General features: G+C 42.2%; 1 protein-coding gene across 1 annotated transcript in view; it reads left to right on the forward strand.

The window, feature by feature from the left end:
- The window catches only part of LOC148836622 (chloride channel protein 2-like), a 281,173-nt gene that overhangs the window by 218,136 nt on the left and 38,082 nt on the right, over positions 1-24,955 (forward strand). Inside the window, exons 17-21 of the mRNA XM_088914194.1 lie at positions 644-713; positions 823-933; positions 3,349-3,562; positions 18,834-18,967; positions 21,549-21,739. Coding sequence (XP_088770320.1) covers positions 644-713; positions 823-933; positions 3,349-3,562; positions 18,834-18,967; positions 21,549-21,739 — 720 coding nt within the window. The remainder of the gene's footprint in view (positions 1-643; positions 714-822; positions 934-3,348; positions 3,563-18,833; positions 18,968-21,548; positions 21,740-24,955) is intronic.

A 24,955-nucleotide genomic window follows, 5' to 3' on the forward strand; every position in this document is an offset into this window, starting at 1 on the left:
TATCAAAGTCAAAAGTGAATCACAATATACTGAATGCTGAGGTATGAATGAACCTGAATTTCATGCATTTAGAAATATATGTAACTATTTTGGTAAATGTTAAGCATACAAGTATGTCATACAGATATTTTTCTGTAATGTGTCCTGTAATAAAGAATGTAGCCCTGCTACATTTTCTTTTTCTACAGGTTCATCAAGGGTATGGATACATTTGGACACCACTGTATCTCAGACACTGATATCGAATGCTTCCATATACAGATTATAGCAGTGTGACCTGTGTGGGAGTTACAAACTGCATACTCTGATATCTAAGTGGTGCCTCCTAAGGTGTGCAGCATTTTGAAGCATTTGGCTTAACTTTATTTGATCCATCCCTTGTAGTTTCTAAAATGTCAACCAGAACCTTCCTGCAAGGATGGCATTTTCCTATATCAAAAGACTGAATTTTGTGATAAACCTGAGAGATCTGATGCTGTTCCTTGTTCATTCAGCAGCTATGTTTTTTTTTAACTCTGCTAATGTAAATCCCTACTGTTGAAGCTGGAAACCAAAAACATTGTGTGCAAATGACAGTATATCAGGCTCCTGACTAGTACACCCAGGGGGAGGTATTGACCTCAGCATATCTTCTTCCTTGCAGTTCTGGATGTCAGCTCTGGCCACGACCATCCCTGTACCCTGTGGAGCCTTCATGCCTGTCTTCCTCATCGGTAAGGACGTCCCCTCTTTTCCTCTTCCCTCCTCGTGAACATGAGCTCCTAGTGACTGAACCCATGTTCCCTTGTCTCCTGAGGTCCCTAAAGCATGCCTGTCTTGCAGGGGCGGCGTTTGGACGCCTGGTGGGCGAGAGCATGGCAGCCTGGTTTCCAGATGGCATCCACACTGATGGCATCATCTACCCCATTGTGCCAGGGGGGTATGCTGTAGTGGGTGAGTTCCCATGCCGAGCTCTTGCAGTTTTGGGCTGAAACCACCTGTCTGTGTGGACCTCATTGAAGCAAGTATTTGAGCACACACATCTAGACTCTGCTAATGTTAGTCTAATTCTGGGCAGGCAACTGTAATGAGGGGGAGAAACCTACTGCATGTCATTTGGTGCTTTTTTCTTTTTTGTCTGCTTTCTTTGTTGGAAAAAGTAGGTTGCAGGTACAGTTTTGAAAATGATTCTCTGAGACCCTGTCTGGATAGTCACTGACACTTCATGTCCCCTCCCTGGAATTCTGACAGGCAAACGAAATATCTATTTTCTAAGGTGAAACAGAGACATGACATAAGGGTGCAAAACTTATTTGTAAAATAAGCTTCAATACCGCATGTTCTGTCCTGTTCCACATTTTCTGTTAACCACCTGCTTACCTACCTAACCAACAGCAAATAAACTGACAGCCTTCAAATTCAGATAACACACTCTTGGAGCAATTAGCTACTGAATCATCTGACAATCAAAATGGGCCTCGTAATTAATTAATTATTAATTCATTTATTGTCAGTCCTCCTATCAGTTACGGTTATTTTCGTCTGCTTTCTCACAGCACATTTGTCTGTGCTACAGCATGTTTTGTATCTCAATGATTAGAAAGGCTCATGACGGGTCATTCCTATAAAAGCCCGTCTGTCTTTATTTAGAGCATTGAGTTCTGTAGTCCAGAAATCACAGGTTCAGAACAGGACTGTACTACTAGGCAGCTGTAACTGGGATTCCTCAAACACCCTCTCCACACTCTTATCAGTGCTGGGTCGGCTTGATGCTGGCTAGGGTTTCCAGGCCTGCTGTGCAGTGTCCTGTTTGGCTGCCATGCTGTCTACGAACTTGGTGTTATGAGTGAGAGCTGCAATGCTCCTCCATAGTTTACTTACCTCCACTGTCGGTGCTGTGTGACTCACTGTGTAAACAGCAGGTGGTGAGCTTATTTTGGAGTGTGTCCTCTGCACCTTTCTTGTGCTGCTTGGAGGACGGAGGCAGTGAGCCAAGTTTAAATTAGGAATGAAAATTCCTTTATTAGGGGGTTATAAAAAGAGAAACATTTGATAATTGTTTTTATTTCAGAAGTAATCTCTTTACCTGTTCACCACATTAGCACTGTCAACAGCTGCTAAATAGCATGTGTATGTTTAGGACAGGATGGCTCATGGAGTGATGAGAATTACAAAAATAACAAGCCATGGGAGGTTTTTTTTTCTATTTCAAAAACATTGTGCTCTTATGTCATGTTTCTGTTTAACCTTTAAAAATAGATATTTAATTTGCATGTTTGAATACCAGGGAGGGAATGTGGAGAGTTACAGTGTTGAATTTATTGGACACTAATGAGCCTATAAATACCAGCACACACTATGGGAGCTATGTATGCTGTCTTCCTGCCCCCTGCTTCTCTCGCAGCTGGCAGAGACTGCAGCAATGGCAGGAGCTCTGACTCTCTGTGCTATTTACCAGTGTTTGGCCATCGTTGACAGAGCTTCCACCTGCATCGTGAACAGGGTTGTCTTCTGATCTCTTCAAGTTGGACTTGAAGATCCTTTGTCCTGCATACTCATCCTGTGCCTCGCAGCTCTGCTTTGTCAGCTTGCTTCCTTATTGAAATTCTCTGTTGCCCAGCCTTTTCCTGCCCTCGTTCCCTTATTTTTCCTGAATTTCTTTTTTCTCCTCCATTTTTGCTGCCTTCTGGGCACCTGCCTGGAACTTTCCCTCACCCTTCTATGTCTTGTACTCTCTCGTTCTACTTTCCTGTTCCTCCTGTGGTGAAACAAACTTCCCACGAACATCAGGACAGCACTGTTGCTCACCAACTTCCAGCTCCAATGCTTGTAGTATATTATTGTGCCTTTTTTGCCTTTCATTATTATTATTTACTGTGTTGTAGTGTACTGTGCACATTATGTGAATGTGTATTTGTTGTACGATGCACGTCCTGAGAGAACAGCGCGAATACAAATATCCCAATATACATGTACATATGGCAAATAAACTCCTCTCCTCCTCAAAGCCCATTATTCAAGCTGTTGTGCCTAGAATCTCTCTTCCTTGCAGTCTTTAAACCGCTATCACCAGCAGTTCACTAATTGACATGACTGCTACAGTAGATCCGATGTGAAGTATCCTTATTGTATTATTATATTATTATGTTTTATTGTATGCAGTTATGTCAGCTTCGATAAAAGCCTTGTCTTATGAAACATAAAAAGTCACGAGCCTCGAACATTTCACACACGTGTCCTTCCTTGAAGGCTCAGCTGCCAGGACAGAATGAAGGCGCTGATGACTAACACACACTTGGCTGAGCGTTTGCTGCAGATATGGCAGCGCTTATGATCAGTCTGTCTCATTTCTTGACCTCCGTGTCTCAGGGGCCGCCGCGCTGTCCGGAGCGGTCACCCACACTGTTTCAACAGCGGTGATCGTGTTCGAGCTGACGGGACAGATCTCCCACATCCTGCCGGTGATGATCGCGGTGATCCTGGCCAATGCAGTGGCCCAGAGCCTGCAGCCCTCGCTCTACGATTCCATCATCCGCATCAAGAAGCTGCCCTACCTCCCTGAGCTGGGCTGGGGTCACCACGAGTGAGTGCCCTGTCACGCTCTCTAGCTAGCCAGCCTCCGTCACTCTGTCCGCTGCGAGTACCAGCTTCAGGTGTGGTCAGTTGCACAGGCAGTTTCAGTCAGAAGGGAGGGAATGCCAGCAGAAGCAAGTGAGAACAGCAGTGGGGTATTTTTTCTTGCACAAACTCAAAGGTCACTTTAGATCAATTTCAAAGGGTTCCCCTTCGCACCGCCTCTTGTTGTTCTTTTGATGGCACATCTGTCTTTTCCTTTTAATTGGCACAGTTTATGAAGATGGCATTTTCTTCTCTGACTTGCTTTTTATCCCTTATCATTCCTCCTCCTTCATTAAGTGACACCCTTCCCTTCTGTTGTGCCCCAGCAATCTCTTAAATTTTAAGCCCGTGCCCAGTGGAGTGATGGTAATATCATTGTAAGTAAAGTGAAGAACATTAAAAATGCCTGAAAGTATTAAGCATGTACAGTAAGTAAATGTTTATATCATAGTATTATAAGAACACTGTTGGGCCATGGGATGTTCCACACTTGAAACATGCGCATATGTGCCGTTGGACATACTGTACACTCTGTGTGCCACACTCACAAGTGCACTGCGCATGCATACATTCACACACTCCCTCACGGATACAGTCTGTTTACATGTTAACTGTTCTCCGTATTTAAAAAGGTCCGTAGGCTGGGTTCATAAGCACTGCAGTCCGAGGCAGGAAGATGGCTGGCTCTTTCCGAGCAGTTTCTTAAAAAAAAAACAAAAATAATTTGAAGGCACAGGTGAAAAGCTTTGCCACAAACGAGTTATGAATAGCTGCAGGTACAGTATAAATTAGAGCTGCATCTGGTGACCTTAGTGGAGAACAATTTCAAGTGTTTGCATAGACCCAGTTAAAATCAAAAGGAGATTATTGGATGTTTCAGACAGAAGGGTTGTATTTGTATTTATCAACACAAAAGTCACGTCAGTCCTACCCAGGACACTCCACAGGCTGCTAGCGGCTGTTACAAAGCACCATCAGCTAATAATGGCATTCAGCAGAATGTGTAGTGCTTGTTATCCTGGTTCTGTTGATAGTGTAGTTTTTCTTTTTTCTTAAAGAATTCTCTCCCACGTCTCTTCACTCCCTACATTCACTGTAGGCTGTCTGCTTTAGCAAACTGTGTACAGTTTAAAAAATCTATATAGAGTATATCTATAAATAAATCACAGCGGTGACTGCTGACCCTTTGCTTGCGTGCAGCACGTTCTCTGTCCTCTGTTCTATTCAATAAGCTGTCTTCCTCTCTCCTATCCCCTCTCCACCTGATTGCTCTGTACTACACCATATCAGAACGCTCTGCTGCCTTGTTCTCTCAGCTCTACATGCACATGCTGTAATGGATTTTCTGAGAGCTGGTTTTCCCAAGGCTGCCTGGTGGCCAAGGAGATCGATCGTGCTCCGAATACAAATCTGCAGCTCTGAGGGCTTCCAGGCAGCCTGCGGCTCTCAGGTGGCACTTAGTTGAGGTGGGACAGCGATTTGACTCCAGCTGTGTAGCACCAAGAGCCAGTGTGGGGTTTTACATGTTGCTAGCTCCTATGCACAACAGAAGAGCTGAAACTGAAAAGCACGTTCTTATTAATGCCTAAGCCAGTAGTGGTATTGTACTCAAGGATGACAGTCCTGAAGTTTTCTTGGAACCCGAGACAGCCCTGCAATGGGGCTCTTGTTCCCATCTCTGTCAGGTGCTGCCCTGGCTTACCAGAGAGCTCTTTGATACAGGGGACTGTGTTGGGCTCACAGGGATTTACACCCCTGGTAAGGCTCTGCTCCCTTTGCCATGTTCTGGAGTGATGCAGTATTAGCAAAGTCTGGATTTCAGAGAAGCTGTTCAAAATCCCTATGGCTAGCATTTTGATCCATTTTAGGTTTTGAGACTTTCTTCCCTCCCTCTTTTTTCTGAGCGAAGAAAAAAGGCAGAACAGTGATTCACAATGCCTCACAAAACTGTGGGTTCTGCACTTGAGAGCTGCACCAAGTTCATGAAGTATATTCGCATAGTGTTCTCACAGCTTGCTCAAGATTTTCACAGACCCATCCTACACATTTACTTTTCTTTGCCAGAACCTTAGTTGGTTTACAACATGGCCTTTTATGGTTTGATACAGTACCTCTGTCCAACAGTCTTGTCATTCCCACCTTTCAGATGAAGAAACCAGCTAAATATTTAAGAATTAATTTGCATGAACAAGAGGGTTCAATTCATTCAAAAGTTGGTAGAGCATCAACCTAAACTGCAAAATCCTTTGGGAAGTTTTTGTTTAGCGAGCAGTTCTCCCTAGTCTGAGTTACTCTTAGTGGTGCCCTGCTGCAGTCTTTCCACAGTTATGCGTGTGTAGGTGTGCGGTGAAAATTAAGAAGGCAGTGAAAATGAATAAGACACTGTCTCATCTGCTGTGCTGCGAGGTAAGGTTACTGCCTTCCATTGTACTCCTTTCAATTCCAGACACTCTAAACATTAGGAGCTTATTTAATTAGCAGGACCCAGAGCACTGTGGCAGAATTAAAGAGTTTTGCACACTGTGATTAGCCAGTGAATATGAATTCTAGGAAGAAGTCTTTTCTCTCCTCTAAAGCTTTAAACATTTTTAAGAGACAACTAGCCAGTTGCTATTTGCTGCTTCTATGGCATTGCAGAGATCTTGTTTTTCTTTCAGTTTTGACACGGTCCTGTCTCTCCCAGCCTTATCAGTAGGGAAGTTTTTCTTAAGACAAATTTTATTACAACAAAGTACATAGTTTTTGCAAAGAATACAACTCTAATATAAAATTGTTTCATTTTTTAATCTTAAAAATGATTGTCCATTCTCAAGCTGTCCATTTAGCAAGTGGTCATAAACAAAGCCAGTCCAAGCCTCCTGAGTGCTACCTCTTGTTGTAGTCCATTCTGTATCTCCAAAAACCCGTCTTGGCTCTGAAACTGCGATGGTCCAGTTTTCCGAGCACTGTGGAGCAGTGGTAAGGGTTTTGGACTCCGAACTGGATGATTTTGGGTTCAAATCCCAGGTGATTCAGTAGTGGAGTTTTTTTTATCAAAATAAACTTTATTTCACAAAAAGCATCTCACAATAAGTACACACTTATTGATTATTAGATTGATATCAATTAAAAACATCTATCAGTTATCTATTATCTTGGAGTCCATCCAAACCCTACCACTTGCTTTTGTCCATGCCATTTCCCAGTCCCCGTTAAAATTTTCAAAGAAAAACATCTCAAAATAGTAAACATTCTCACGCATTATGAAACTATCAATAAAAACTTTTGTAAAAGACTTGATTTTCCATTTTCCATCAGTGTAAGTGGATGATGGGGCCGTATTTGCGCAATTAAAGAGTCCGTCCAAGCCCTACCTCTTGCTTTTGTCCATTCGTCCCTGTACAGGTCCCAAAGTCCTTTTCAGTGCTCCTTTGCCGTGGGGAAACCCCATTTGGCGACTTCGCCCTTCATCCTCCTTCTGAGGTCTGCAAGGATCCTCTCCTCCACCTCCCTCGCTGCCCACTCTGCATTGTGCTGGATGAGAGTTTTCCTCGTGCTCCTTGTTTTATCAGCTGCACCAGCAGCCAAAGCGAGCATTGTGTCCCTTTGTCCAACCTGGTCAGTGTCAGCCCAAGCAGGATGCACTGGTAACTGAGCACCACTGCCGCTCCCAGGAGTTGAAAAGTTTAGTCCATTCTGTCCCACACTGCCTTGGCGAAGGGGCAGCTCCAGAACAAGTGCTCCTGAGTCTCCTCGGCGAAATGTGTATCCTGGGGGCTGTGCGGTTTCCTGGTGAGCGAGTGTCTGTAAAGAACCTCTCTGGTTGTGAGCCTCTGGTGCATGGCCACCCAGTTGAGGTCCTTCAGCTTGTTGTCCAGTTCCTTCGGCGGTGGAAAATACCCATCTGAGGCAGGCATAAGCATGGTTGGCTTTTTCAGTACCCGTAGGATTAAATTCTAACCCAGGGACCAAGACTGAGTTTCAGGACAGGATGCAGAGTTTCCTTGCTTTCATTCGAGCCAACAGTTACTAAACTGAGAAGATTAAAAAATTTAACATTGGACCCATCACTGTTCCCTTTAAAGCAGGGAAGTAATTAATCTTCAGTCCTCCAGGCTTACTGTATGAGACAGTGTGTTCTATGGATGTATCATGGCACTGTGCTTCTCAAAGCCTGATGGGAAGGCTTACTGCATGTCTGCTGAGCAAAGGACCGTTCATCCTCGCTGGGTGACAAGATAAGAACAGCCAGGGCTGCAACAGTAAAACCCCTCTGTCTCCATCTCACCTTGTTGTCTTTCCCTTGTTCCAGCCTCCTCCATCATCATTCTTTTTTCCTCCTTCCTCTTTACCTTACTTTCTCTTCTTCCTCTGTTCCTCATGGTCTTCCTCTCTTGCTAGTTTCACCGCTTTCTCAATTCCATTCTTCCCTGCTTCTTCATCTGTTTCTGTATTGTCAGTCTTCTTTCCCTCTGGCTACTCCTTATTCCAGTCCCTGTCTCCCTCTTTCAGTTCTCTTTTTTTCCAATTCTTTCGACCTCCTCCTTGTCCCTTTTTCTCTCCTGTCTCTCTCTTGCTCCCTCTCTTTCCGGCACCACCACAGTTCATCAAAACCCCTGACATCTCACCACTTCTCTCTTTCTGCAACAGTATTAATTTACCAAGCATTTCAGCTTAATAATGCTGCCTGGTCCACGTAGTTTAGGGAACAATGGAGTGTTGATGTAAGAGCTATGCCCTCGAGGGAAATCCTAGGTGTTAACTCCACTCATGAACTAAATTAGCGTGGCCATGGTGTAAAGATTAAATGAGTGCACAGGGAAAAACCCTCATGGCTTCTCTCTGGGTATTACAGTTCCACCTTTGGCAAGAGAGCCTGAACAAATTACAGCTGTGTAAGTTTCCTTCATTTGCTGAATTCCTCTGGAACTGTACACACAAACCTCAAACACCTACACCCACTGTGCAGACAAAACGGATATAGCTTCTCTGCAGAAGAGCATCAGGATTAACTCCTAGTTTAAAAGGTATGTCATGCACAGACAGGTTAAAACAACATAATCCCCTCTGTTTTGAACAGAAACTGTTAACAGAAAATGTTAAAAGTGGATTTCATGATTCAAGAAAAAAAAGATATTGACAATGTTCGAACTACTTCAGGATCAGCGCACTAATGAGGCCTCAGAGACACAGATGGGAATTTGTGGCGCATTAAGGATAGCAAATAGAAGCCACTGTTTCACATAAAGTATACTGTAGGAGAGCAGTAACAAACTCCTTAATCATGTTTCAGAAGCAAATTCCAGCAGGGTTTTCTAAGAAACAGCTGGATGAGTCCCTCAGGTCAGTTAGCAATCAGTAACTGAGCAATATGGTAGAAATACCTTCCTCTCATTTATAACCTTATTAAGTTCTTACAGTATGTCGACTTACTGTATGCTATACAGTAGATGATACACAGTATATAGACTCGTGCTATATTTGCTGATACTTTTGACTATGGGCTCCAGAGATAAATAGATATAAAAACAGCATTCTGTCTGTGGATTAGTAACTTGCTGCTTTATTAACTGTTAATAAATATTGTTTTTACCCCCATGCTGATTGGATAATGATATATTATAGAACACTCATCCCAGAAAATGGTAGTTGAGAAGTTTTTATGTGATTAATCTGAAACTCTGATATTGGCGGTCAGTATCAGTAAATAGAGCAAGTAAGTGCTAAATAAGTTCTACTGAATGCATATATTTTGCCAAATAGTACTGTATTCTTATGTACAGTAATAAACTGCTGAATCTGAAACCTTGTCTCAGATGCTAAATCCTCAGTAATTATATATTGAATTTGACTAATTAACTCTACTAATTAACTTTGTGGCATTTTTCTGTAAAGGGAGATGCTATTTATACTGTTTCTTTATCACTTCATAGAAAGCCTAATGTGGTGATAATAAAATAATTATTCATTTATGCACTGGCAGTAGCAACCACTTGAGTGTTATGTAAAGTATTTGTGTGCTTCTTTATGCTTGTTAGGTTGTCAATGTGGCAGCTTTTGATGCAACAACAGGTTGTCAGTAGTCCAAAATATAGCCAATAATATGCAGGTTTACATCCTGCTATTAGAGAAAGGACCTAAACTTGGTTAATGCCAAAACAGTTGTCTTTAGTGCTCCTTAACAGTTATTGGTCATTCTGACAGCTGCCAAACTCTGAAAGAGCACCTTAAAGAGGTTATTTAGAGCAGTGAGGGTTATCTTTGTATTAACCAGCTTAGCAATGAATGTAAAGGGTTAAATTGACTATTTTCTTTGTATGATCACTACTATGGCCTTGGTGGAAAAATGACTTTTCTATATGGAACATTTGCTTGTAAACTCACATACTGTATCTTCCTATTTCTTCTGATAATGTTGCAAAATATTCCAGTACATGAAATGGGGTATAGTATTCTCTGTAGCAATGGCTTTTATTATTGCATACAAGAAGAATGTTTGGTAATATTCTATATGGAATGAATGGCGATTGGCTGGCAAAAACTGGGACATGATCACATACAAATAATTTTTTTATTGCTATGGGCACAGTTCAGCTTTCTTTAGAATAAGAGGATTTTTTACCAGTAAACTGAATTTGCACCTCTATTGCTTTCATAAATGCCATTCAACAGTGTACTGCATTGATAAAAGTGACCTTATAAAGTAAAATGTTTGGAAAACCATACTTGTCTGAATTAAAATCTCAACATGAGAATTTCCATTTTGTTGTGGCAATAAATACGGTACATATTCCCAGCAGCAATGACGAATGTTCAAAAATGCCCCTAAAGGATATCATTCAACCATGTACTGTATCCACAAAGACCTTCAATTCGAAGCAGAACTTTTTATTTCTGCAGTATGTGTGTGGATGCCTACAGTGACATCAGTATAGTATTTGTGCAACTGGACTGTTGCAGTTGTGATCAGTATTTTAGCCTTACAGGTCCTATTCATTGTGTTTGCTTAGGTACAAGGGTCAGCAGCTTCAGTGCTGCAGCAGAATATGTTTAATTGATGACCAGCGGTCCTCTTGGGCTGCGGCTGCAGTGCTCAGACTATGGTTTCTCTACTGGTTGAGGGGTCAGTGTTTTTTTTTTGTATAAATTTCTCAGGTAATGAGTCCAGTCTGGGGGCGTTATCTGGAGTCTCCCTCTGGGTGTTGAACCTCTGGCTGAACTCTAGTGTTAGGCCTCAGCAGTACCCAGCAGCTGTCAAACATCAAATTCTGCCAAAGCTGCTCTACTTTGACGTCTGGCTCTTTTATTCCATTTGATTTGCTTTATTTTTTCTTTGGTTCATTCTGTGATTTTTTTTTTTTGGAGTCCGTAGACTGAAGCGAGAGATTCATGAGATCCTATTAGAGTGTGCAGTTATGACATCTGTAGCCGTGCCATGCGCTGAACAATGCACAGGCTCCTGCCTTCATTAATATTCTGTGCATTCTGCCCAAGCAGACGCATTACTTAATCTAGCTGCTCAGGGCTGAAAAGCCACATACACAGCAATAAAGTGGAGCGACTTCTTAAACAACAGCGCTGCACCATAGAGAGGAAAGGTACAACCTAAAAAATCCCATATGCAATCAGTTCTCAGGGATACTTGGATTCCTGCATTTTTTATTTAGTTGCTTGCATTTTAATTTATCACATGTTCCTCCTTTAATATGACATCTGTTGCGCAGCCTGGGTTAAGACACATTTTCTAGCATATGCAGTATATTTGTATTCTCTAAATATGGGGGATTGTGGGTTGTGAGTTTCAGAATTGTAATGCAGTTGGACAGTGATAATGTTAATAAGCACTGTCATACTGTGACGGGCATTTAGATATTGCAGGAAGTTATTGATGTTGATTGCCATCCTTCATTTTTAGTGTTTACAATCTGGGTTTTGTTGGGTTCTTATGTGACTCTAGAAATGGTTGTCATATATGTGTGTCCTTAAGCTTTTGATTTCCTTTATTCCTTTCAGCAACTACAGTAGATATGACTTGTTTCAGGACTATTGTACTGCATACAGTAGGTTCTTTTCTCTGTCCTCTCTAAGGCATCATCTGCTCCTCTGTCAAAAGGATATACCGCATGATATACTGTACATATAGACTGGTCTTTAAACATCTTTGAACTGGGAAGGACTACTGAATGTTAAAGGAGTTATGGGCTGCCCTCAAGGTCAAAAGAGTTCCCTTTGTGTGGACAGTTGTACCTTTTTTTAAGGTTAATGTATATTTATGAATGTGCTCTTTCCTTTTATTCAAATTCTTATTTCTCATGCAAAGTCTCTTTTCTTTAGTTTAATACAGGAATCAGAAGACTGAGGCATAGAGTCAGTGATGCATAACAGACTGACTTGTACTGCAAGCCATTCTGCAGCACTCCTGCAGAGAGAAACATTTTCATATGTATAATATGAAATCATTCTTTGTGTTCTGGTATTTTTTTATTTCATCAAGAACCTTTTCATCATCTTGTGGAGCTTTTTAGTACAACAGTAGAGAACTGTACACACAAACCAATACAGTAAACAGAGTTAAAAGCTGGAGTGCCAAAGTGATTTTTGAGTAGGTACTCAGAAATATTTTAAGTAGTGTGCCAGACAGAAATCATCATATGCCAGGATCTAGACTCTCACTTTGAGAACTGATGGAAGTAATTAGAAATAATTTAGAACTGTCAGAAACTTAAGAAATAGTGAAAAGTACAGAAGGACATAGGCTACTAAATATCCTGAAGTAGCTGATATTCCTGATGTTATTTTCTAACGAGTTTCTGTTTTGAAATGCTTTCTCTTTTAATGTTTTTTTGGGGGCTTCTGTTGATGCCTAATTAGTGTGAACTGTGTTTAAGGATGCGTAAGTACAACTGTACTTGCAGAAGAAGAAATTAAATCCGTTTTCTTTGTTTCTGGCCCACGCTGGCACTTAGCTGGCATCAGAGCAAGCCTGCCTGCAGTCAAGTATCGGTGTGCCAGGTTCCCATGTTGATGCCAAGCAAGGAGATCACAGGTGTTTGGGAGACGCTGTCAGGGGTTTTGCTTACCTTTGCAGCCTCGATCGGGAATTGAGGGCATTTTAGCTTTTGTGTGGCCAGTGCTTTTAAAGCGTCATTCATAATAATCAATAAGACAAATCCCAGTCCCGCATCATGATGGAAAAAAGGATTTTGTGTGGGATTTTTTTCTTTTGTTGTCTTAGTTCTTTTAAAAGCAACCTGACAGCAGAAATCTGTGCCTGCAAGTGCCATTAATCTCAGCCTGCTGTTAACTGCTTCTATAATAAGCTTTGAAGGGGTTAGATCCAGGCCACATGATGTGTGGGCTGTGTTGCTGGATATCAATTCAGTTTTATTTTTGTATAGCGCCCTTCACCGCAAAATGTCTCGGAGCTCTTGCACAGTGTTTTACACAGACTATACAAACAGAATTGTACAATACAATAAAAATAACTTAGTGTGAGTGGAACTTAGTTTAGTGTATCATAGATTAAGAAGAAACTCTGGGGGCAGAAGACCCGATGGTTTGCCTCCTCCCCAGGCACTAGCTGTGTATTGAGGTGGTGTTGGAGTGATGGTCGATGTGTGAGCCACGCTGGGAGAGGCTATGTGTTTTCTGGTGGGGTTAGTGTGTGACAGTGGAAATTTGACCAGGTCACCGGCATAACTTGCTTTCTTTGAGACAAACTTTGGCATTTTTAATGACCACAGAGAGTTGGGGCCTTGGTTTTATGTCTCATTCGAAGGTCGGTGCCTTTTTACAATATAGTGTCCCCGTCACTCATGCTGGGGCATGAGGAACCACACACATGCACAGATCGCAGAGTTAGGTCTCCCTACTGATGCTACTAACACCTCTTTGAGCAGCAACCGTATGTTTCCCAGGAGGTCTCCTATCCAGGTACTGGCCAGGCACACACCTGCTTAGCTTCATTGGGTTGCCAGGTGTGAGTTGCAGGGTGATATAGACCCGGCATTTAAGATATTTATAAATAGTCAGGATAGGAAAGAATAAAGAATTGATTCTTCAGCCTGGATTTAAGGCAAATGTGGCACCTTTAACCTGCATGGTGGATCTTTCCACAGTTTCACGGCCCTGCCACCAACATTTGGAAGCAGGTCCAAATTAATTAAAGAGGTGTAGGACCAAGCTGTGTATTGAGAAAAGCAAGCAAACCTCCTTTGTCAGTACTTTTATTTTCCCATAATCTTTCCAGCAGAACGTTTCACATATTCTCAGTCTTCTTTCCTGAGCTGGGTTTTTAGTAGAGGGGTCATTTCCATCTGATTTCCATCAGATGTGCTCTTTGATCATCTCCAGAAGAAAGGTGAAATGTGCAAGTGTTGTAGTTGATTTATTTACTGCACGTATCCCACAGTATCATTCAATGACGTCACAGGGGGCAGAATAGTCAAAGAGCCTTTGTATCTGCCTCAAATGGGTTAAAATAGCACAAACATGCACATCCTGTAGCTCCCCATTTTCCAAAAATAGTGTAAAAGAAAACAATCTTTAAAACCCAACTTCAGTCTTCTTGCTGAAAGAAAACAGTGCATTTTTACGAACACCTCTTCACTAATGTTTTTTTTCAATTTTTCTTAATGTCCATTTTGTAGTGGGGTTCAGTCTGAGGAAAGTTCTCCACCATCAGATTAGTAGTCAATTGTTGTACAGTGTATATTATATAATTTATTGTTACAAAACCAAAACATGCATAAGAAAACAACAAATGCAATAGATTATATTTGTGAAACAGACTGCTGTGAGAAAAGTTGATTCTTCACACAGGGGTTACAAAATACAATTGAATTACATTGACAGGAACATTTTATGGTCTGCCTTACAGGTTTCGTCAGTGTCATTATTTTCATACAGTATTTTCATTCAGTAAACTAAACAATTAAGTTTACATGTTTGGAATAAGAATTAAACTCTTGAGAATTATGATGTGAACTAAGTTCTGTTGGCCAACATCCTTAATAAGTTCAAACTTCTTACAGGTAAGACTGAGCTGAGCTGGTCCGTTGTCCAACTTGGCAGCTGCTTGCTCTGTGCTGAAGGGTCCTGGGGCTGAGAGGAGAGAGATGGGGAGCTTTGTCTAGCCTTGCTGAGGACAGAGAGATAAGAGAGCTTTGTCTAGCCTTGCTGAGGACACATCTGCAAGGAAGCTAGCATCACTCTGAACGTCTGTGTTTAAAAATAGTCTGTGCACAGTCAGTTTGCTTGGGTCTGGCTGCAAGTTAGACAGAGGGAGACAATGTTTGTTCCGGCTTTAGCCTTAAACTTGAACATGCTTAGATATTCAGGATGTCGACAGAAAAGAGTCCAGCTGTCTTATCTTACCTTTTGATGAGGCGAAAATAAAAGTGGGTTCACGAAAATAAGATTTATTCTGTTGTAGAAAGAATATCTTGGGCAGAATTCTGTACTCTACTGAGTCACTGTCTGACTGACGAGAAGCGCTGACGCGGACTGCTTGTAGTCATGTGGTTGGAAGAGTCAAAGAGCCAGGTTAGTTGGAGAGAGAAGAGGAGCCAGTGAGTGATCCAGTGAAAATTCTAGGTTTTAAGGTACGATGACACAGTTGATAATTTGTATTGGATTTTATCATGTATAATCCTGGTACCCACCCTGCAGGCCTCTCATCGGTGGACCTTCCTTTCAGTGATGGACAATGACCTCTGACCTACTGTCTTGGGGAAAAACAGACTCCATGTAGTCCATCTGCGCTATACATCATTAGATATTTCAGCATAGGATAAGATATCTCTTATCAGAGGGGTCTCTGAGCCGTATTCCTCTGCATTGACACGGAGGCCCAAACTGCTTGGTTAAGGCACAGCAAGATGATTAGAAATCTTTATAACCCTTAAGTGAAATAACATGCCTTGCTGCTATAGTACATCAGCTATTGTTATAGATTTCTGTCTCCAGCTAGAAACCTGCATAATTTACTCAAACTATGTGTAAATGGGAAATACTCATCCCATTCCTCTTTTCCACACTTATGCTTTCTGTTGTGAAGTTGTTGATGGCTCTTGCCTGATGCATTCACTCTTGGAAATCTAGGTCATCTTTGTAGATTTACTGTAGCTACTGTCTGAATTAGACACCTCATGGCCTCACTCATTCATGATTTACACAGTACCATATGTAGTACCTACAGTATTCACCCCAGGAGTAAATTTTGCTTTAAAAAGGAGTTTTTTTTCTGTTGTCAGTTTCAGCAATCATGGGCCCCAAGTGATGGTTTTACAAACTGTCCTTCTTTCAAAATAAACCAAAGGAGTAAGCTGTACTGTACTGTGTTGAAGTCTGGGCCATGTGGTATAAACTGTAATGAGTGTAATTCCCTTTGATGCATTGATCTGACAAACACACACATGCCATTCTTGCTAAACTTTCTGATAAATCTGATCACATGGCATCTTAACAGCTCCTTTGCTGTAGGTGTTAAATCCTGCACTGCGTGTCTCTTTGCAACCTGTTGTGTTTGGTTAATGCTGTATCCCGCATTATTTTGATGACCACTCTACTTAATATTGCAATGTGCAGCATTTCATAGTTCCCTGTTAGTGTCATTGAAATAATTAAAAAAACAAATGTAGGAGAGATGGTTTTGACATCAGCCTCTGTCACACAGAGGAAGGCTGACTTGAGGAATTTTTTCTTCCCTCTGTATCACTGTGCCGCTCCCTCAGACAGTTTTGATCGTGCTGTGCCTGCACTCAACAGGCAGCAGCTGTAACCGCAGAGCTGACTGCTGAGCGTTGACATGGAAATAAAAACATCAAATGGATCGATACTGCAGAGATGATCCTGCCGCCAGGAGCTCTGCCCTCTCTCCGAGAGGCCGGGGTGTACTTCAGCCGCAGTCTACCCGAGAAAGCCGAAGAGTTGGAATTTTAACTCTCCTTGCCCTCCTTCTCTTTCCTCTTCGTCTGTGCTTTTCCAGCCTCTTTTCTTCCAAAACAGAGAAACCAGGCCTCGATGCAGGTTTGCTGAAAGCAGCTCAGGCACTTCAGTGGAGTATTTTGATGGTGTCTTGAGAAAGAAGGTGTATTTATTTCTCCTGTCTCAAAGTCCTTTTTAATATAAATGTTTCTGTACGTACTATACCTGCTTGGTATTTTCTGAAACTTAGAGGTGCATCTCAAGATTGCCTTTTTTTTCTTTTTAATTCTTCCTCTCACCCTTCCTTCTATCTCTTCCTTTCTATCTTTTCCTCTCTCTCCCTGGTCTGCTTTGTGGCTGTGCAGAGGGAGCAGGTCCTTCAGCACTAGAGCAGGCTGGGAGGGATTTCCACTGCAGCGTGAGGGAATTGGAATATACAGTATCACTTCTGATTGTGCTTTAGGTGGCGGACTGAGCTGAGAAATAGGAAAGGCTTCAGCCAGACTGGTGTCACTGTTCATGGGCAGCCAGTTCAGTCTTTAAGCAGCTGATCTCCAAATGTGAATTTTAAGAGCTTTATCCCTAGATGGTGGTGGGGTAGGGGAGAGTATTAATAAAAATTAAAAAGTGATCGCAAAGGATTCTTCTACTCTCAGAATACTTGAACTATCCATCTATCTCTTTTCTAACCACTTCTTCCAGTTGAGGAAGCCAGAGCCTATCCCTTCAGGCACAAGGCAGGATATACCCTGGTCAGGACGCCAGTCTATCGCAGGGCAGACACAAACACACACACACCAGACCATATTATCCGAGAAGTTTGACCTACCAGTATATATTTGGACTGTGCAAGAAAACTGGAGCACCTGAAGGAAACTTTTATGAACACACAAAATCCATGAAGACAGCAGCCCGGGTCTAACCCAAGTGCTGCGAGGCAGCATTGCTAAGCACTGTGCCAGTGTTGCCCACACTTGAAGTATAAGTCAGAAAGGTCATTATTATGCACGATACAGTAGGAGTTGACTTAAAGAGTAGCAGTTTGAGAGAGAAAACAACCCTGAATGTGTTATAAGTATGACTCCTCCCAGTCATCGCCCTTATAGCATGTTTCACCTAGTCAAGAGGGAGGGGCCTTCCTTTTCATTTTCCTTAGGGGTTTCTGTTCCCTTACCGAGCAAGTCAGCCCCAAAACTATACCCAGTTACCTCACATTTAGTTGCGTACCATGGGTAGTTGTTAAATGAAAGCAAGCTGGGTTAGGACAACGATCCAATGTGAAGCCTAGTACAAAGGTCCCTTAAATGCAAAGATATCTACCTTAAGGTGGAACACAGACCTTGATCCTCAAAGAACTGAATAAACACGATCTGTGCTTGGGCTGAGTTATTGTTCATTAATTTGCTGGGTTATGTTTGAAGTGACAATGCTAAATGCAGCCCCTGCTGACCACCATTTCCATCTACTCAGAATCTCAAAACCCGGAATGGGAAGCTCCTCTACTTGCTTAAGAAGAAAATCATATCTTAGCAAAATAAGAAACCCATTTACTTAACATCCTTAAGAAAGGTTTTTTCATGGAGTCTGCAAAGAATTCAACAGTAAGAAATGAAGATGTCATTTTAACCAAATTGTCCCCGTCTGCATCACATACCTTCAACATCCACAAAACCAGAGTCATGTTACCAACGACAGAAGTGCAATATAAAGTGTGGCATCCTAAGTATTGTAAGCGGAACCTCTTCCCATTGTTTTTCACATCTTAGTACTGCAATATTTGATTATTAAATAACCAATTATCAGGTGTTTAGGTGCAAAATTACTAGTTCTTCTTGAAACACTCTGAAAAGTGCCACATCACTCAGAGTAAGTGCGTACACTCAGAGTAGCTTTTCAGTTTGGTGTTCATACAGGCTCATTTCGAGCATTTGAGACACAAATGCAGTGTGCATAGTGCAGGGAAGCGAGAGTCGCTGCAGATCAGTACAATCGTGAGGAGGCAGAGTGGATTGCTGAGGAGGAGGATGAAGATTGTGAGTGAGGCTGCTGTTTAGGGTCCTGTCATCAAGGTGCTCTCTTAGTGAGGGGTGCAGTTTACTGCACAGGTTGTCTCTGGAAAAGGCACATCTACAGGTTTCTCTGCAACAGAGGACTATAGCCATGCCAGAACAAATGAGAGATATTACTGATATGTGCATTTTATTGAAAACCCCTGTTATTCAAATCTTGGGTCCACTGAAAATGGCTGTGCTTTAATGGCCTTACCACTGTCATCTTCCCGATGCCAGGAGCCATAATCTGTGATACTCATTCTCCTCTCCTCTCCCCAGGAAGTACAATATCCGCGTGGAGGACATCATGGTCCGGGATGTCCGGTACATCACGCTGAATTGCTGCTACCGTGACCTGCATGATGTACTGCATAGTGGCAACCTCAAGACACTGGCGCTGGTGGAGTCGGCAGGTGAGAGCCAGAGAGAGCTCAGTAACCCTTGGCTGTGTTTTAAGTGTACACATGATTTTAAATTGGTGTTGAGCTCTGTAAAGGTTATTACAGTCTTGAATTGCTGAAGGTAATAAAAATGAATTAAACGATTCAGTTGAGCAAAATCTCAAAAGGAAATTAATTGAGAATGAACGGAAGCCAGGTCTTCAATGAAGTGCTCTATTTTGTCTGTATTCAGCTTCATGTATTACCTACCGTACAGTAGATCTCTCTCTTAAATGAAATAGAAGACAAAAGAATGTGCTCATTTCGCAAACACGACTTAACACAGGTGAGTATACATTCATTTGTATGATCTGGCTTATGTTTCACTGCTGATTTGAAGAAGTCCCCTGTGTTATCTTTATCATGGTCTTTGAATCTGGTCATCTGTTAGTGCTTGGTTTTCCTTAAAGCCTGGATATGTATCTGATTGTTCTACACTGAATCACAGAGCAGCAATATCTTATTGTAACACAGTGACCAGAATTGTACTTAATATTCTAAATTACGTCTTGTGCATCTTCCAACATTTACACCAGCATCCTGAAAGTCTACACTGTGATCAAATTATGTTTCCATACAAGAAACTGCAGTGCACTGTAGTGCATTATAATTAGCTGTTCATTTATAGATGGCAATTTATTAGTTTTAAATGTCTTAAAAGTCTTTATTTAGACTTTAGTCTTGTATTGGCGCATACATGCAACTAAACATTTCATTGCACTTGTGCATATGATAAATGAACTGAACTGAGAACAATACCGAACCTTTTATTCCTCATCATCAGCCCTTACCAGTCCCCGCCTTGTACCCTGAGATATTTTTAGATAAATATTTTTAAATATCTTCTTTGCTTGGTACAGTTTTCTGGTGTGTCCTGTTGAAATTATGCCACATGATGGGATGGATACTAGAGGCTGCAAAGCCCACTACATAAAGCTCGCCTACATGTAACAGAGTTTTACGTTGCATTAAAATAATAAGTACCTTGTACTTTTGCTTAATGCTTGCCTTCAGCACAGAGAAAAGACTGTCGCACTTTGTGTGGGTCCTGGTCTTTAGCACAGTAATAAGGCCAGAATTGGCAGTTCTCCAATTAAAAGATGGATCACACTCTTATGGTATATTTAAGATAACCTGAAGCTAGGCCATTCACTTTCTGATACATGAGCAACAGAACCTTAATGTCTGGTTTAAGTTTCAAAGGGAGTCAGGGCACTTTGCTCAGTATGGAATAACACTTTTGTCCCTGTCTAACTGAGGTACATATGTATCTGTTTTGCACCCACCCCACCTTGGTTCTTGACTGCCAGCACCATGGTCAAGGCTTGACCGCAAGCCCCTTTGACCAGTCCAGTAAAACAGGCTACCCCAGCAACACAGGTGACTTGACTTGGGCCCAGTGATTTGTTACAGTTGCTGAAGTTGAGTTATGGCAATGAGTGATGGGTCTCAACATGTGTGATTCACAGGGCCTCTGTCTTAAGAGACCAGCCTTGCCATTTTTTCTGCTTTACAGGAGAAGTGCCTAGGGATTAGGGTCCAATTGCATGTGCTTGTCCCTTTCCTCTTCTCCCCTTGGATCATTTTAAGGATAGGGAAACTCTGGTTGAGAAGAACCATTGATCCTTTGTGCAGAGGATCTAAAAAAAATCATGCCAGTGCTGAACTACAGCTTACAAGCTAGGCAGAGTTCCTGTATTTAAAAGGCAAATTGCAGCTCATCATACAAACAAACCTGCAAGCATTTTCTTCACATTTGCTCTGCTCGCAATTTTTTTCTTCTTTACCCAGATTGATCTACTCTTCCTCTCCTGTTTCTTGTGTATGCATCTGTGAGTTTGCTGTGGCATTTCATCTTACCATTTCAAAGTTCACCATCACAAATGATTAGCCTGTGCTTTCAATTTAATGCACATTAGTCTGCATTGATTCAGTAGCATATGCTGTTTCTGTTGGAACAGGTGAAGTAGTAATCAGACTGCCACTTTCAGACACGTACATCTACAGTGGTATTGTACATGTGCTTCTGTAAATTAATCATGGTGTAATTGCCGCGGAACGTATTGAATAGCATGATGGGGTGTGCATTTTAAGGAGTATTCCCACTGTATGTAATGAACTTAGGTAAGGCCTGCCTACAGTATATTCACGAGAACTTTATGAACCTGTTACATAAATGTCTTTTCTGTTCCCTAGAATTGCAGATTATTTTTGCAGGGTGCTCATTAGCAAAAATGTTAGGAACCTACCCCACTCCCCTTACCCACACTTAACAATGTTGTTCCTATTGAAGCAGCAAGAATACATTCTGCTAATTCCACTAGCTGTCAATAGGATTGTGATCTGGTGGTTATTCTGGACAGAATGAAATAGAGGTCTGTTTCACACATTTCCTGCACTGATAGAGTCATTTGACAAGGTTTGTCAATATATTAGCTTGTTATCTGTGCCTTCACAGCTCTGTAGTGTGTTTTAAACTAAGCACTTGCGTTGTCTTGCTCACTCTCTTGTTCTTCCCATCTCCGTCTCTGTCCCTCTCTCGTTCTCTGCCCAGAATCGATGATCCTGCTGGGTTCCATCGAGCGCTCCCAGCTGCAGGTTCTCCTCTCACAGCAGCTGGGTCGGCCTCGCAGAATGGCATACCTGCGGGAGCGGGCACTGGCCGACAAGAAGCGCTTCTCCACCCAGAGCCAGACGGGCACTGAGAACGGGAGCCAGCGTACCAGCCAGGAGGTTCGTTTTCAGGTGAGCCCAACGTTGCAGGTTTAACAAATAAGTGGTCCTGTAAAATTAAAGCTTAGCCAGGCTGATGATACCATGAGACTATGTAGCTTTCCAAAAACCAGACTCTGTTGGTCAGGTAATGGTTCACATGACGTACACACCAGTTTCCCTCAGTTTTTTTTCCATTCTTTCTTAATCTCTTTGTTCTTTTATCCCTCCCTGAGTTTTCTCTCATTTTCTTTCCCCAGCCTTTCTCCTCACCTCATTTATTCTTTTTTTTAATTCAGCCTATTCCTATCAACAGCTACTTCCTTCAAATGAGACTTTAAACCACGATTCTGACTCCTTGGTCATTAACAATCCCACAGCCCTGTTCATAAGAGTAGGGATGTTTAGCCGGGTGTCCAGTCTTGATTTGTACAGTCTGGCCTCTCAGCCCAGTGTTTTAGATGGTGAAGCAATGTCTCGCTTCTCCAGCGGAGCTGCTGTGTAATGTAGCTGCTGTAGCAGAATGGCTGCCACACATCACCCAGCTGGATGCTTCAATTAAGTGGCTGAAGTGGGTCCCATCTGATTGGGATTCTTTGGGTTGAACAGGGATATTTGTAAAAGTGCAGTTTCTCCTTATTCTTGTGCTGTTAAATATTCATCTTTTACACATCAGCTCTCTTCCAAAGGGATCCAGAGGCTTGAAAAGTCTTAACAATTCCAGGCACAACCAATTAAATTGAACCTGCCCAAATACAGAAAATCCAAAGCATGTGCATTAGAAGAAGCTGTGCCCGAATGATATGAGCTGCGTAAGTTGTTGTTGTTAGCATGCCTTTCCTGCTGTGGGGCCGAGATGTGCTGTGCATATACAGTAGCAGTCGTCTCCGATCCTCCCAGCCCTCTGCTTAGCAGGGATAAACCGGAAGCCCTGCTCAGCTCTGTAATTCAGAGCAGCTCAGGAGGGGACTTGAGGGGGTTTTTCCCCTTTCTTCAATCCATCATGTGGAGGAGCCAGTTTATTGTGCCCATTTTGTACACATACTGTATACAGGATTGATTTTGCATAGCTGAAAATGTCCACTCATTTATTGAATTCTTTCCTTCCTCCTCATACTCAAAATATCTACATCTGATATTGCCTGAATCCCAGAGGGCTGTTTCCTCTGCTTTAGCTTTTGTTAAAAGGGAACATTTCTTTTGTTGCTCTTATGTACCATGTCCACTGGGCTAGAGTTCCTCAAACCTCCCCTTAAACAAACACCCCCGGTTTTCTTGCTGTGCTGGAAGGCGCCAGCCCACTCCTCACTCGGAACCCTGCACACAGGCCCTGCAGGGAAGTCATGCACTCACATCAAGTGGATTAAGAGCTGCTGCCTCCTACTTTCCACTCCTCCGCCTTATTCTTCATGCAACAGCCCTCAAATAGCATCAGCTGGCCATTAACTGTATCAAAGCCGGGGAACATAGCAGAATTCCCTTTCCCGCACTGATGGCTCACCACAGTTGGAGAACTGTCAGGGCCTGACCTTTGGGACACCATCTGATAATCAAACACTGTAAGAGTAAGAAGTTTTCATTAATCATGTATTAAGTGCTGGGTTTCAAAATGTATTCATTTATTCAGAGTCTGGTTTCAGTCACCAGGTGTCAGGAGTTTAAACTACTAGGAGCCCAGGCAGAACTAAGCCATGTGAGTGTTTGATGTTCCTGACGCTGTGTAATTCCCACCAGTCTGTTCAGCTTTAAATAGTCACTTGTTAAGAGTTCTTTGGACATCTATATTTGAGCAATAATGTTATTAAGGAATCTGAGGGCAGGCTGAACATTTTGTTTTGCTGAAGTTCTTGGCAGCTCTGGAGTAGGTTTTTTCTGAAATGCGAGGGCTGAGTGCGAGAAATGAGATTTTTTTAATAAAAATGATCTAATTTGGAAAATAGTTCAATTACAGGGCTCAATCAGTATAAGTAATTAAGAGCGCAGCTGGAGCTCAAGCCAGAAGACACAGGGGTCCTAAATGGCTGGGACAAAGAGACCCTGAGGGAGAGAACAGAAGAGCTGAATAAACTCGCGGAGAGGATCAGGACGTTGCCGTGAAAAGAGGAGGACCTGCAGAGGCAGTGTGAAGCCAGGGGGGTGCATGGAAAAAGAACAGAACACTGGCGAAGCACAATTCCACTAGTCATTTGTAAGGCTGTCCACTTTAAGATACATTATCCCAGGTGAGAGTTGAGGAATTTGCAGCATACCATTTTTAATTAGTATTTTTGTTTGCTGTCTCATAGAACTCCATGGGTTTGGAATTGATTGCCTTCGTCTCTGTGACTTTGACATTCGTGTTTGAGAAGAGTGGGGAAAGGGAAATACAGTTAGTGAGAAAGACTGTGCAAGAGGGCTGCTGGCTCATTGCAAACAGGAACACAAATGGATACCATTGCTGCTGCTCTTTGTGAGGAGATATCGCTATTCTGCACCTCAGCTTTTGGCTTGGAGGTGTCTGGGGACACAGATCAAGGCCAGTGCAGGGGGGTACAGAGTGTTGCAGCAATTTACCAGCCTTTCTACCATCGCATGCTGCTGTTTCCACAGTATACAGCAAAAAAAAAAAACACCGTACAGAATATTTTCTCTGTGTGGCAGCAATTTCAAACATTTTACTCAACATACAGATAACCAAGACTTAATAAATAACTCTAGTGTATGTGTTCCTCCTTAAATTGCCTTGAAATCATATTATTGTTTACAGCACCTAATGAGAAAATTCAATACATTGTATATAGGACTGTTCTTTTCCTGTCATTTCACATTTTACCGTGATCACAGAAAGTATTAATCATGAACACCAGACAGTGGATCTGTGCTGCAAGATAGAAATCTTTTGCTTTGCAGTGTTCGTTTAGCCTGGAGGGTAGACCAGTGTAGGTGAAGGCACAATGAAGTCAGCAACTATAAACCCACAGAAGGGTCTTCCAGCCTACAGACCCTGGGTTGTAATGGAAAATTCTCCCGAACCTCTCTAGTAAAACCAGAGTTTCAGGCCAAATTCTCTCCTTGATCATCTTTATTTTTGTGCACCTCCTTTTTCCTAGGATACCTCTCCGCTGAAAACATGCTGAGTTAGCAAGAAACTGGCTTCTTTAGTAGTTCTAAGTCTTGGGCGGTCCTGTGTACTTAGGATGTTAGCTGCTGAAGGAAGTACTTTTAGAAAACGTTTGTGCTGTTCTAATTCAGTAAACAGGCCCAACATCG

The sequence above is a fragment of the Atractosteus spatula genome, chromosome 4 (genome assembly GCF_055471065.1).
Source record: "Atractosteus spatula isolate fAtrSpa1 chromosome 4, fAtrSpa1.hap1, whole genome shotgun sequence".
Classification (NCBI taxonomy): domain Eukaryota; kingdom Metazoa; phylum Chordata; class Actinopteri; order Semionotiformes; family Lepisosteidae; genus Atractosteus; species Atractosteus spatula.